Source organism: Schistocerca serialis, unplaced genomic scaffold, assembly GCF_023864345.2.
Source record: "Schistocerca serialis cubense isolate TAMUIC-IGC-003099 unplaced genomic scaffold, iqSchSeri2.2 HiC_scaffold_1420, whole genome shotgun sequence".
NCBI lineage: Eukaryota > Metazoa > Arthropoda > Insecta > Orthoptera > Acrididae > Schistocerca > Schistocerca serialis.
The window spans coordinates 5,641,994-5,656,982 of record NW_026047648.1 but is presented as its reverse complement, the minus strand read 5'-3'; the positions used below and the strand labels follow the sequence as shown (position 1 = coordinate 5,656,982).

At 43.6% G+C, this 14,989-nt stretch overlaps 1 protein-coding gene across 1 annotated transcript in view; it reads right to left on the bottom strand.

The window, feature by feature from the left end:
- Positions 1–9,357: 9,357 nt before the first annotated feature.
- The window catches only part of LOC126443038 (uncharacterized), a 78,794-nt gene continuing 73,162 nt past the window's right edge, over positions 9,358–14,989 (bottom strand). Inside the window, exon 7 of the mRNA XM_050090883.1 lies at positions 9,358–10,954. Coding sequence (XP_049946840.1) covers positions 9,477–10,954 — 1,478 coding nt within the window. The 3' untranslated portion in view covers positions 9,358–9,476. The remainder of the gene's footprint in view (positions 10,955–14,989) is intronic.

Sequence of the window (14,989 nt, the reverse complement as noted above, 5' to 3'; positions counted from 1 at the left end):
ACATGTATGTACTGATAAATAGTAGCATTCTGAAACGAACTGATAATATCATAGAGCTGTATGGTTTATATACCTCTCTGCAGTATAGATGACCTCGAAATCCCAAGACTTAATGCAATAACATGCAAAAATTATATAGCACGACGACAGGGCAGTTAACACACTTTCTAAGCAGTGAAGACATAGTGAAAATGACACTGTGCCGCGACTCTCGTCGGTAAGTACTATTTCAGTATCCACAGTCCAGTTCACTTCAGGATACAGAGACCAAGACCATGGGAGAAGCATAACTGATAAATCATATGTAATTATTTGATGAAATTATGACGTACACCTCAGGATCCAGAAGACAGCCCCTGGGTAATTACATATCCTGATGATTAAGCATGTAAATAATCGAATCAGCACATGTGAGGATAAAGAGATCTCTGGAATTAGGACGATTTGATCATGTGACGTCACAGCAGCGGGCAGGACGTGCAGCTGCCTCAAGTATGTTGCAACATGTGACCCTGTTTCTGTTATGATAATACTGAGGCCATTGAAACTGGAATATTTAGAAAGCGACATTGAATTGTCTGTAAAAAGAATACTTACCCCATACTTAAGATAAACACATCAGCCTTCTCCACTGCTAATCCATTTCAAGATCCTCTACTGATGTCTGGGGAGCTCGAATCCTGTCTGCATGAATGGGTCCTTGACTAGATGCTTGTTGACTATTGGTGACGGATTCCACTGAATTTCCCGTAAACGGTTGACAATCAAAGAGAACACAACGAGGTTTTCTGCTGTGCATGATGAGGGTTTCCTTGATTTCAAGTGTTGATGTTCTGCCTGTGGAGCATCTCGATGACTGGCCAGCTGAGGATTCTTCAGAATGTTCTTCCAGACCTTTAGGAGAGCTGGTTTCTTAGAGCTGGGGGTGGGATGATGCTGAGAATAGGAAGTCTTAGAGCGATTGTACTCTGAATACATTCCATAATACCTGATTCAGTTGGACATCTATCTTCTTAGTATGAGCACTATTGATCCTGGTCGAACAGTAATCTTCAGCAACAGAGCACCTATGATAGGGTTAGAGCTGTGGATCTCAAAACACGAGCATTAGCTCCCCATAAGATACCACCAAATTTTTGAAGACTGTTGTTTCTCGTTTTGACTTTAGGTGCTACTTGTAAGTCAAGAGTTCTATCTAGCGCTGTTCCTATGTATTATGGTGTAATGCAGTACAACGAGACTTGGTCTCTGAATCTGTCTTCTGGTGAGCACTCTGACTGTCTTCTGCATAGATGTAATGTAGATACAATTATTTTCTGTGGATTTAGGTGGAGCCACTATTTCTTGATGTATACATCTAAGACTCCCATATCAGTGGATAAAGAGGTTTCAGCATAATAAACGTTGAGGCTCTGAGCCACCAAGCAAATGTCATCAGCATAAATCAATTTTTTGAAGACTTTTGGTAAGCTGTCCATGTACAGACCAAAGTGGTAGTGGACTCAGAACAGACATTTGAAGTAAACTGTCATTTGGTTTAAGTACCCTGCATCTGTCATTGTGAGAATGGATATGAAATGCTCTATTGTTTAGCATGTTGTTAAGTAAGTCCTTAAATTTACGACACAATCGTGAATTTCTAAAGAAGTGCTTCTCACCAAGCAGTGTCGAGAACAGCTGATAGGGCCAAAAAGGCAGCTACACTTACTAATTTCTGCTCATACTCATTTTAGATATAAGTAACTAGAGAGAGTGTCTCTTCCTTAAATTACTTTCGCTTCTTAAGCTGGGCTAGCGCCTTTATTCTTAACGAAAGAGTGTGTTTCGATTGTTACTATATGTTGAGAGTTGCACTCTGTATCTTCGTTGGTGTAACCAATAGTCTATGGAAAATGTGGTTCATTAGTCAGCATGGTGTGTTTTCATTATTTCTATTTGCTTATTTCTTTAATATCTGAAAACAGTTTACTATTCACATTCACCCAATAGGTACTTTCAAATTACTTACACAGTTCCAGGAAATGCTATTAGATGATGGGGCTCAAGCCTACAGAATTCTTAGCCAGGTAGTATTTACCATGATTGGCAAATCATCACGCAATACTAAGTAACTTTATTAAATTTGGTTAAATCTAAGGCAATTCCCTGTTTATTGTTTCTTTTACAAGCTAACAATAGTTGTTTGGCAACCAAAACGTGTAATGAATGGTAAAGCAATGTGTTTTTGCGATCAAGAAAATTAAAAGGTTTCGTAATTAAGTTTTAATGTTTTAGAAATACATAAGATCACTTACCTGCAGCACCTGATAAGTCAGGTCTTAATAACATGTCATTAATGTCAAGATCATTCGTCGACTACTTCAGACTGACTTTGTTAAAGAATGTCTGTTTCTGAGTAGCTGATCCCAGTTACAGTCACTGTTGACAGGGGAGAGGTGAAAATGAAAATATTTAAGTTTAGTACAAGCAGCAATGTGCCCTAGCAAACGAGTTACTCTTTGAACGGATATTCGCTTAATGATGTGGTGACGCTGTTCATCTTTAATCTGAGGCTCTTATTTGGTTTGGACACAGCGTGTAATCCTGGCGGATTGGAGAACGATGTTATTCTTACAGCTGAGTCCTGGCATTCGCCTTATGAGTGGGTTAAAACCTTCCTTTAAAAAAGCAGCACCCGCGTTTATTTGTCCATCGTTAAGGCATTTTGTTTCCTGTCACATTGTATTGGTAGTCTTTAAGACAAATGCTTAGGAACTAATCTCTAGTATGATACGAAGGGATTTGTAAGATAACTTTGTAAGTCAGAGGTAAGTGCTATGTTATGTGGGAGAAACTGCTGTCTGAATGGTGTAGTGATCTATGTCTTTGTATAGTCAATAGCATAGCTACATCATATTTATAATATCTGCTGTCATTACATTATATAGATTTTGTCATGGATGTAGATGAGGTGGGAGATGTAAGTACGAGATCAAATTTGACAGTGTTCTGAAATATCTAAGTCGAAACGAGGTCCAGGGAGTAAACAGTCTTCTGGCAGGATTACAGGCAGCCTCGGGAGAGCCGGCCACGGCGGAGCTCTCCCACCTGTTGTGCCCGGCGTATGAGACAGGCGAAGCACCCACAGACCTTAAGAAGAATGTAATGTTATCAGTTCCAAAGAAAGAAGTTGCTGCTAGGTGTGAAAATTACTGAAGTATCGGTTTAATAACTCGTCGTTGTAAAATACTAACTCAAAAATTCTTTACAGAAGAATGAAAAAACTGGTAGACGCCAACCTCAGGGAAGATAAGTTTGGATTACTGAGAAACGTGGGAACATGCGAGGCGCAACCTGACCAAATGGAGGGGCGGTTGGTAGGACACGTTCCGAGACGTCGACAGGTAACCAACTTAGTTTTGAAGTGAAGTGTGGAGGGTAAAAATCGTAGAGGAAGACCAAGTGGTAAATACAGTAAGGAGATTGGGATGGATGTGGGCTGCAGTATCTACTTGAAGAGGCCTGCAAGTTATACAGTAGAATGGAGAGCTATTTTTAAAACCAGTCTTCACACTGAGGGGCGCAACAACATCTCTCTGTGTTATAACATCTTATTTTCCAGTTGGTGTATTTCTTCATTGTTTATAACTGACTGTCAGAGTACCTCTGAAGATGACGTGAGGAATACATATTTATTTAAAGTAGGGGTAGTTGAATACCACGGGTAGGTGATGAAGGATAGATTTCGTGGATCCACTGTATTTTAATCTACTCGACTTGCTTAGCGATGATTCCTGCTTGTTTTTGAAGGGGCTGACCAGCTCGTTAGTTCTGCCGCATGTCGGGCCCTGACAACAGTACGCAGTGTCGTCTGTGTACAGGGCTGTTGTTTCGATCCTCGACCTTTAGCGATGTCAGCCGTGTTGTTGGTGTGTAGCACTGGAGACGTGACTGTCCCACGTGGCGTCGCTGCGGCTGGTGTAATACTTGTCCAATGGTGATCGCCAAGCAGCGCTTGTACTTACCTGTTTCCAGCAACGTTTTTAGCAAACTGCACACTTTGGCATGCGAAGTTCAAAAGTAACGTTTCAAAGAGCAGCCCAGCATGCCACAACCAATGGAAGGCGCGTTCGCCGTCCACGAGAAAGCGTGCTGGCGTCGCGGCTGCCGTGTTGCGTTCAGCCCGCGTCGCTCTGCTGCTCAGTCCTGGGACCGGGTCACCTGTGCTGTGGTTGCCGCTGAACCCGGCTTGTTCTTGTCCCATTATGTTGCTCTATTCCTTGAACAATTTTGGTCTGTCTCGAAAGCTTTCCCTGTCACTGAGAGCACGGTAACCTGTGATTTGGTGTTGTTTTTTGGTCTTTCGGGTTGGGAAATCATCTTGATTTTAGCTTGCTTCTATTTTAGAGAGACTATTTTCAGTTTCATGGCCGCGATGAAGAAACGTCTGATATGTTTGAGGCAGGTGTCCTGTGAAAGGAGTGATTTATTTTGTTATCTTCCAGTGCGTCCAGTCTCTGAGCTGCTTTCTTTCCATTTCATATTCGTCAATCTTATAAAGTAGCGGATGTTAAGCGGTTGCGTTCGGATTTTCGAATATTATTTCCTCGTCGGTTTCATCGAATTTTGGATACCACAGATGACCGTGAATGTTTTTGTAGCACTTTGAGGAACTTTTTTGAGGTCGTCAGTAATGAATGACATTCTCATCTGCTATTAAGGATGGCTGTTAGCAAATTGTGTGCTATGACCTGTTGGAACTTTTTTCCAAAAACTACTGCTATTGTGGGACCTAATTCTTGTGATTACCTCGCGCATCCTTTGGTGGGTTTCTCTTCTTATTAGGTCATTGAAAACGTTCAAGCCAATCGTAGCATATCCATTTGGTTAGTGCCGTATGGTCTACAGAATTTCCCTACTGTTTAATTTTGTTTCTTATGTACGTCAGGAGTCTTCCTCTTTGTTATGTTATTTTCTTCTTAGGGTAGTTTTCTGTATAGCAGGTTGTATTGCTTCCACTTGTATTTGGTAATTACAGTATGTTATAAGGAGTGGTTTGAATAGTTGATTCGTTAGTTTTTGTGTTAAAACTTATCAATCTGAATTTTTCGACTATCCGATTTCGTGAGTTTATGATCGTTTTAAGTTTTTTCCTAGTTTTTGTGATTCACAGCATAATAAATGTGAGGTATTCCTTAGCTATGCAGTCGCCAAATTCAGTGTAGCTTCAGAATCTGGGTAGCTATGTTGTACGTAGTATATGTCCTAAGATAGAAGTGCCATAGTGATTGATAAAAGGCGGCGAGTGATTTCTGAGTCTAGCGTGATTCAAAATGGCTACAACAAGTTTAATATCTTTCTTGTTCAATTTTTCAGCAAATATCGCAGATCTAACACTGAGTCTCCTGTTCCTTTAGCTGGGCACAATGAGGGTATATAATTAACGAGATCAGTTGGCGGTTCCTCGCCAGGATACATCGTTGTGGTGTTTTATGTGAAAGACTATGAAGCATCTATCTCAGCTTCTACTACGGTCTGGTTTGCGTGACAGATACAGTTATCTAGATTGATTTCTCTACCTGCTCATGAGGTATGTGCTGCGACTACAATACCAACTTCTTTTTCTCTTACTATGCCTTTAGGGAGTTTGTTTTTAGAGCAGAAACCCAGTGTGTTGACAATGCAGATAGTGGCAACATCTTTCTTAGGCTTGAATGTGAAGGTTAATTCTTGTTTCCTGGTGTCTCAGGCTAGGTTGGGCATAGGCCTCCTTGTCTATCAATATGGCGATATAGACGTGGATCCGTGTTCGCCAAAGAACGTAGTAGGAGCTTTTTAGAAGCTGCTGTTATTATTTCCCTTCTTTCAAATATCATGTAGTGAGGACTCAGAGTATGTTTTCCGTTTGATTGTTATCTTGACATTCTTGGACGAAGAGCATAATAGTTTGATCAATGCGCTTAATGTTTTCAGTTTTGTTTGCTGAGATAGGCTGTTTCGGTCTTTCTTTGCGACTCTCATCACTATTAACGTTATCAGTGTTGCAGCTCCTGTATTTTGGTGCTTCTTGTTTCGGGTCTATTTTGCAATTAAAAATTCGATGTGCTCGACTCGGTTCTTCACATTTCTCATTATATCGCAGCTTTTCGTGGCTTATTGGAAAGTGTCGCAATATGGACGTAGCTGTTATTGAGGAGGTAGTGTTTAAATAGTCCAACCTTGAAAGGTACAGAGTGGATTCTGAAATGGTGAACAAGTAGCTTGTTAGTTGGTTCTTTGTAACTATAGATGACTGGAAGGAATAGCGGGGAATTTTGATTTAGTTTCCTGGTACCTTTAGGTCCCCTTCAGTTTTTTCGTTTATTGTATCACGGTCAAAATTGGTTATCACAAAGGCGAGCGTGAGTCTGCGTGGGTTCTCTTTTGCTTAGTGTTTGGCGTGCGGTGTGATTTCTGTTACTGTTGCTTCAGATCGGCAAGTAACTCAAACTGTTCTCTCGGGTTTCGATATCTGATGGGTGTGTTGTGGTGAATGCAAATTTTTTCGGATTTTTTTGTGAACGACTTGGTGGCCCAGGCAACTGTTTTAGTGCAGGTTACAACGATTTGGCGGTTTCTTTGCCACCTTCTTAGTTTATAGTTTATTGCAGGGTTTGCTAATGTGGCATAAGCTGTGTTAGATGTGCTTTAATTCCATCTGCACCCAACCAGTTGTAAACCTTGTTCTTCGTGAGATGTATTTGGATGAGTGTAAACTTTTTGTAATTGGAGTATCGTGTTTGTGGCGGCTTTGCCTGTTTACTTCGGGTTTCTTGTCCGGGTTTTCGGCTAGTTCGCGTAGCGTTGCGTTTCTGGAGATCTGGTGGAGACAGAGTTCTCTACTTGAGTCTGGTGCGCTGAAAACTGTTGTTGCATATCGGAAACAGGACGCCCTGCTTGAGAACGCTCGCAGTCAGCGTTGAGTTCTGTGCCTTTAGCCTCGGCAGATGCGGGTTGGTCGTCCCTGTCTCAAGTGTGGCGGTTGTGCAGACTGCCGATCCCAAGTCTGAGTCGCTCTGACAATGCTGCATTTGACGGCAGTGGCGCGAGTTACGCATGATGCACTTTGCAGGGGACATCGTCTGAGTAACACGTGTGCTGTCGAACAACTACGTACATGTAACAACAGTTCAAGCAGTTTCGGCTGCGAGAATGCTTCTCTCCAGATATATCAGAGGAAAGCCCTTAATAGGTATATCGGTTGCAGAAGTTAATGCTTGAAACCCCACAAGTCAAAGGGTTGTCGCAGGTGATTCCCTGACCACCCATATCTGCTCGCTGCTTCGCCTTTTTGAAGATCAGAACGTGACAGCAGCGGCTGTGAGCAGCAGCAGGGAGTGGCCAGTGGTGGGGCTTGCAGTCCTCTGCTGCTCCTGATTGGCTGAAAGGCCCACGTGTAGAAGGATTTCGTGGAGAGGCTCGGAGCTCGGGGAACCGAAAGCTGGCCGTCGGCGCCCGTGTGGCCGACGTGGCGGGTCGCGGGCGCTCTGGAGCGGAGTTCTGTGTCGCGACGCACAGTGTTCTCGAGTTTCCAAACGCGTTCTCGTTTGCGCGCATCCGTTACCGCTTAAGAACTTTCCTGTCGTTATCTGCGAATGTTGAAATAGTAATTAGTGTGGGCGTTTACGGCGAATTGTAGCTCAGGGAAAACTCCGTGATGTTAGCGAATTGGTAGTGGTCCTCCGACTCAGAGTGACTTGGCTGGGGTAATTGGATAGCGATAATCTCAGTTTCTTATCCAAATCTGGGAGTAATGTTTTTTGAGTGACCGTCTTCCTGTTGAGTTTGAACTGTGTATTTCGTACAGCCAGTCGAAAGTAATTTCCTGGACTCGGCTGTGAATGTTCCCAGTACTGCGGTCGGAACTCGGGATCTTGCCTGGGGGTAAGTAGGTAGCACGAGGGCCGTTACCTACTGGCTTTCGAGCGATGAGGTTTGATATTTTCCGACGGGTCGAGGCTCGGCTGGCGACCACTGTGTCGGGCAGACTTTACGCGTGTCCCGGTGGTGCAGGACGCTTGTCTGCCGCTAAGCGCCCCCAGTGCGCCCCGTGTCGGCTCTGCCCACCACCACCTAAAGAGAAGGCCGCGGCGCGCTCTCGTGACGTCACGCAAAGCGGGCCAGGGTTGGCTTGGCGCTGCGCTGACAGAATCGAGGCGCACGGCCTGCAAATCTTCGTCAAACGGTTTTACAGAATGTGTTGAGCTGCCGGCGCCCCCCTGCGGCCAGCCGGGCTGCACCCGGCACCTGCCTCCCTCTGGTTCCACTGCGTCCAAACGGAAATCGCGGTTAACACTGCGGGTGCCTGCTAAGTGCGAAATTCACGAAAATCACTCCAGGTAGTACTATTTATCACAGGATTTTCAGTTGGGCTGGATACTAAATTCACACAGACACTCCTTTACTTTGCTCACTCAGGTTTTATTTGAACAAATGGGAGATCGTCTATTCATTACGAATCACAACAATTTCGGCGTACTGTGCGCTTCTAGTGAAGCTACTATGGCACATGTTTTCCAGGACTCACAGTACTGGCACAAGTTTATCCTTCCACAGTACTGTTTCTGTAAATACGCCTTTAAGTAATGTTCTTCCTTGCCCAAGAGTGGCACATGGAACATTAACTTTTAACATCTGCCATAGTACCCTTACAAACCTCTAGCTTAACAAATCACCATCTTGTCTCACAAACCCAATAATGCTGATCTCATAACTCTGCCATTCGACACTTTGCGTTCACTTCAAGCCACATTTCCCACAACACGTGATGTGTTACTTTATTACTATACCTGTTTCAGCCACTCTATGTAATCGAACCACTAATAAGCTGAACAAACCCATTTACACTTTCATGCACACACCACTTCAGTCATTGGCCCCTCTCTTTTGATTTTATAAGTATCTGAATGTCTCTTGTCATGGTACTTGAATTACAAATCATGTAAAAGTACATCTTTCACACAAATATGGAAAATTTCTCTGTTTCAGACATAATATGATATATACTAATATCATACATTATACATTAATAAAATCGACAAACTGCAAAGAGAGATCCTCGACGGAAAACGGAGAAAAAACGTCATACGAACATGTGTCCAGAAATTCACCATCGCCACGGTAGATGACACTGACGAACGGGAATTCCTCCGACAACGTGCTGCGTTTTCCTTGTATATAACAGGCCGTGTGATTGACGCAGCCTATTGTATACACGAAGCATTTCCCAACAATTTTAGTGAGTAGTCTCAGTGCATTAGAATAGGTAGACAGAGCTACCACTCACAAATAAGCACACAGTTATAAATGAAGGAGACGTTAGGAAAGAGAAGTACTGGCTGTACGATATGAGATTTAATGACATTTAATATTGTCATACCAGGTAGAGTCCATTTTTATTGTTGGGCTTAATGCAGTGTAGTGTGGAGACAGTTATTTGCGAAAAATACTGAAGGAGGCTACAGCGAGGATTCTGAAAAGGGAGACTGTTCATTGTTTCTCCTGGCCAGATTCCTCTCGGCTGCCGAACACAGCTCTAGACCTGCAGGGATGTTGGTTGGGTTCCACCAAAGAAGTATCCTGTTCTTCAGTAGGGGGAGCGTCGTTCCATTGCAAACGAAACAGACGAAGAGCACTGGTCCTTGCACCATCGTAACTAGATGCATATAGTACACTACCTGCGCTATTCCCTGAGCCTGGTGGAACCCAATTCTAATAATAATTCCTGTTCCACTTAATATAATGGCCTTAACTGACATAAAAAGACACTCCTTCTTTGAGGCAAATTTCTTGTTATCAACAATTTCGAGTTGCCGCATGGAGCACCGATTACGTAGGTACATGTATCCAAGCAGTCCGAGACAAACGAAATTGAATCCCACAGACACTGATATCCCTGCAAGGACTACTATGCGACTGTAGATCAGGTAATATTTACTCGTCTTTTCCAAAGCAACAGCTGCCACACACACTATACTCCACGGTATAAACACGCACAGCACCTCACGACGGAATAACTGGCTTACTTCAGCAGGTAGTAGCTGGTTAGGAAGCCTGAGATGGCGAACACAAGCGTACATGTGGTAGCAGAATGAGTTCAGCCAGAAACAGCTGAGAAGTGTGAGGGCGCTGTCTATCAGCACTGCTGTAGGTAAGTCAGGGACGCCTGCCATACGATACACGACCTCAGAACACAGGATCTGGACTATGCACGTGATCTGAAAGGACAAGAGTATCTTTCCAGGCAAGTTGCGCAACTGGGGAAGGTACATGTATACTCCGGCAGTCGAAAAACGGAAAATGATATTTATCAGTATAAATGACATTTCTAAAGGCTTCAAGCTGTCAATTTTGAAATCCTTGTATTTCAAGGTGGCGTTGGTTAAACTGTTTTTGTAGTTCAGTGTTTGTTCTGTTAGCTTTTGATCCAGTATACTACTCGTACCATAGGCCCATAGAGATCCCAACGTACTGAACGAACAATTATGGGAAGTCTTAATGGAGGAAAAGTCGCGACACTTTAGCAACAGAATAGCTCTGGAAACAGAGCAGATGGCGTCTGTAGCGTTCGACTGCAGACACGATTGATCGTCAGGACTATCGAAATAGCAGCGAGCATCGTGCACGGACTGTATCAGACTAAACGGGACGTCCTGACAAATGCCGTACGAGTTGACAGCCATCCAGGCCAGCAGACAGAGCTTGACGTTTGCCCTCTGCGTGTAGGCCAGGTAGCTGGTGACGGGTATGTGGGGCGACCTCTGCACCACGTCGTCCCACAGCTGCTCGCGGCACCGCTCGCGCTGCTTCACGGCTTCCAGTGGCAGGTCTTCCAGCGGACACGTGGGGTGGTCCAGGGCGTTCACCAACAGCTGCACGCAGTCAGTGCCCACGGAGAGCGTATCGTGGCTTCTGTCCTCCAGCTGCCACTCCTCGTCTGCAAGAAAACGACAGCAAGTAGGTGGTGGCCGTACACTGCAGGCAGCTGAATCCAAAGTCTTCTCTGGGTGACGAGCCTGGGCGTCGTTTACCCGCATTACCCTGGTTCAGTTACCCAGAACTATGTGAGGCGGCATGTCAACACAAAGTAAGAGTATTAACAAAGACAGGTATCATTGTTACTATGCACGTCTATTTCATCTACAGGGTGCCCAAGAAGTCCCTGCATCGCTCTTGACATAGTAAAAATAAGGAAGTAAATAGGTTTTATTGATAGTCCTGCACTGAAGATGTTAAAAAAATAATGTTATCAGAATTATATTTTTATTTCAGCACTGCAGTCTTTGAGTTCCGAATCCATGGACCAACAGTTATCTTGTAAAGGAGAGATTAGTGGAGGATTCGTGGGTGCATGAACGTCCGCAGATAGGAAAAACTATGTAACGCATGATGAGACCATTTGCCTCAGTCCCCCTCGTAAAGTAGCCATGCCTGATTGAGATAAATGTCCAGTATTTTCAGGCTGTCTCAAAGACAGGCCACGTATTGGAAGCAATAAAAAGTGACAGGAAACGTGTGTCACCCACTCTTAATCAGATGAGCAGTCTCCAATGAAAATCATTTGCAAGAGAGCAGTTCGACTTCAAGCACCTTGTTCAACAATGCACGACCATATTGAAAAAATATGAATACGAAAGGATTTAGGCCCATGTTTGTTACTGAATTATCTGACAATGGTGTGGAGCAACGATTTGTAACCTACCGTACTTCGTTGTGGCGACTTCTGCCGTGTCTCGCTCAAGAGTGTTGTTTATGTATAAATGTGCCATATACCACTATTTGATCAGGAAAAAATTGTTTTCTTGTCTAAGGAAATTACCCATTACCAGCAAGAGTTGGAAAGGAACCTACCTCACCTTATGTGGGATATTATGTAATCAGAATACCTGTTAGGACCACATTCTTTTGAAGCTTACATGAATGGGAATTTCATATTTCTCAGTACAACAGAAGTTTTCAGTATCTCAGCTCCATGACAAGGCAGTCACGGATCTTGTGTGGTTGTAGAAGCAAGGAGCTTGAGTCTCGTTTTGTTGTTCAGATGTGTGGGTTTCTTAATGAACAACTTATTCTCGGATTGTATTTGGTTCTGCAGCATTTAAAGCCACATTAAGATCGTTACCACGAAATCCCAACATTACCACCTCAACAACCTTTTGAAATCGTCATGACAAACTTTTGATCTTACCACGCAAATAACAGAATATGAAGAATAATAAAGCCTCATGTGGCTCAACGTTGAAAGATTAATGGAAAATTGACACAAGTGTTGAGGAAGTCTTTCAAAGCAGAATTACTAGAACGATCCGCAATAAAGCAAGGGGGACAGCGAGACACATAGATATCTGAGGAAGGTGTGATCGTCCATACACTGATCCGTTGGATACGTATTTTTTTAAATATCTAACTACGTCCATATAGAATATACTCTTTTGACATAACTCCATAGGCGTCCTGTACAAAGAAATAGGATGCAGGCTGAATTCTCGTCTGTGTGATATTTCACTTTCCTCCGTGAACTTAGTGACCCCATCACGCAGCGTAAAAAAAAGTGATGGAGCATATTTGTCACCAGTTTGTTTCGTTAGCACGAGATTGTCGAGAAAAAGCACAACAAAATACAGTAACTGACGATTTAGGAAGTACCTTTACCACAATGAACGATTTACTGTTAATAGTCTGTTTGCATACATTCAAAAACACGCAGAAAAATGTAATTACTTCGTCTCACTCGTACCTTGTGTAATGATAATAACGCAGAAATAAATGCAATTGGGACATATATGCCTCAGCTGCTGAGTGGATGAATGTGGGATTGCAACTCCAGAGATTTGGGATTCAGGCATTGCTCCCGAGATTCCTTCTGTCACTTATCTCTTCTTTCACCTCTGACACTGATTTATGGGAAACGAAAATGATGGAACTGTAGAATTGTTCGGAGACCCAATAATTAACTGTGTCCCGCAATTATTAACTGGGTAAGTTAGTTCAAAAGTAGGAAGACGGCGAGTGACGACAACCTGCAGTAGGACAGCACTGTGGTGACCAAACCAGGCTTCAGCTTGATGACGGCTTTACCTACTGCATTCTGAGAAGTCCTGATGGTCGTTGTCCTCGAGCACTATTGCTGTTCAGAGTACAAATCAAAGGAGAGTGATACTGATATGCTACACGTCATCCAATGTATACCTCATTGGCGTGTTGAGCGCAAATGTATACCCAGTAAAACGAATAAGTTCTGAAAGATTCTTATACACAGGCACAGTCTGTGAAAAGCCGAATGCACGACTTTGTCGTAAACACTCCATTTTCTTTGTTATTCATTCCATTCCCACCACATTATCGTGTGGTGCGCAAGGTTCAGACACTTTGCTGCTTTTTGGGGAGAATGAATAAAATGGTAGGTTTCAAAAAAATAAAAGCCATAGCGTCTCTACATAAACACATGTACATTGAAGTTGATGATGGTGCTATGGGGAAGATAAGGCTCTTGCTTCTGGCAAGTCACTGGCAGTCAGTTCCCAATAACTACTACGAGGGTAATACAGTATGATGCAGGTGCCGGCCAGAAAGGGTGTATGTATTCAAGGTGTTGGAGTGGGCTGGGAAGTATGATTGACAAGTTGATGTGGGTAGAGGGAGGTGTGAGGGAGGGATGGCAGTGGTCAGGAGGCTGGAAGCGGGATCATCTACATATTGAAGAGGCGTAGACGCTAGGATTATAGCTGGTTGGAGGAGTAAGTGTCTACATACTATTCTGGAACAGGAAGAACCAGCCAGCTGAAGTTCCGCTCGAATAGGATACAGAAGGGTGGCAAGTGGAGGGCGCACCAGAAGCCTAGGTATCCAGAGGATAGGCGAGAAAAATTGCTTTTGTTTCCCACGTTTATGGAACGTTTGCAATTTGTGACAAAGTTTGAGGAATCTCAGAAGAGAGGGCAATGTAATCAGCTGGCAGAGGTTGCGTCTGAGACGGCAAATATGATACAGAATGCAAGGTGTTCTAAGACTGTAAGGAATAGTAAATTTTTGAGAGTGCTGAGATCCAAGCTATATTGGCGAAAGTAACACTGGGGCCACTAAGGCTTTTGGAAAGACGAAGGAAGAGACAAGATCGGGGGTTAACGTCCTGTTGGTGAAACAGCTATTAGAGCATAACCCAGAATAGGGAAGAACGGGGAAGCAGGACAGCTGCGTCCATCCATAGGAACCGTCGTGTCATTCACCCTACGCTGAGTAGGGACATCGCAGAGAAACTAAATTTGGTCGAAAATCAAGTTTGTAGCCACCAGCTTACCACAGCATCGCCTCGTTCAGTTGGTTTTTTCCAAGTACAGAGGATGGCTGGATGATGGAATCCCCACATTGTCGAGTTTGCTGTTTTCTTAATTTGAGTTTGTTGTAGGCTGTGGTTCCGTGATTATTCCAAGATATAAGAAAGTGAGAGTCCTCTGCCCATGTCAGCAGAGAGAAATGGAGCAACAAGTCCACCGCCTTACTGCAAGCACTTATCTTCCTCCACGTAATTGGGCACTGTCCCTGCATTGTGAGAGAACTGTGACTCGGAGTTATCTGTTGAGTGTACATGACTGTAATGGATGCGTTAGGAACTTAACATCCACATCCGACACACATGTTGTTGTGTCTTGCTTTTAATAAATTTACAAGTACATAAATGAAACAGTCAAAAGAACGCCTTTTTGTTTGGAAAGCGATAAACTCATTTTTAGCTCCTCGCAGCTGTGACTGCAGGAGCACGTGTGGTATTAATTGGGGTTCAGATACACAGGAGCTGCTGAAAACACTGAGCGGCATTACAGTACAAGTCTGCAGATGATGAACACTGAACGTTTACTACAGTTGTGCCAAATATGTGTCTGTTGTGGGCCATCGACTCTCTGTATGTGCTTGCTTGGCCTAGGCTTCACTGAGTGACGTTACGCCGACACTGCACTCTGAAGGCAGAAATTCG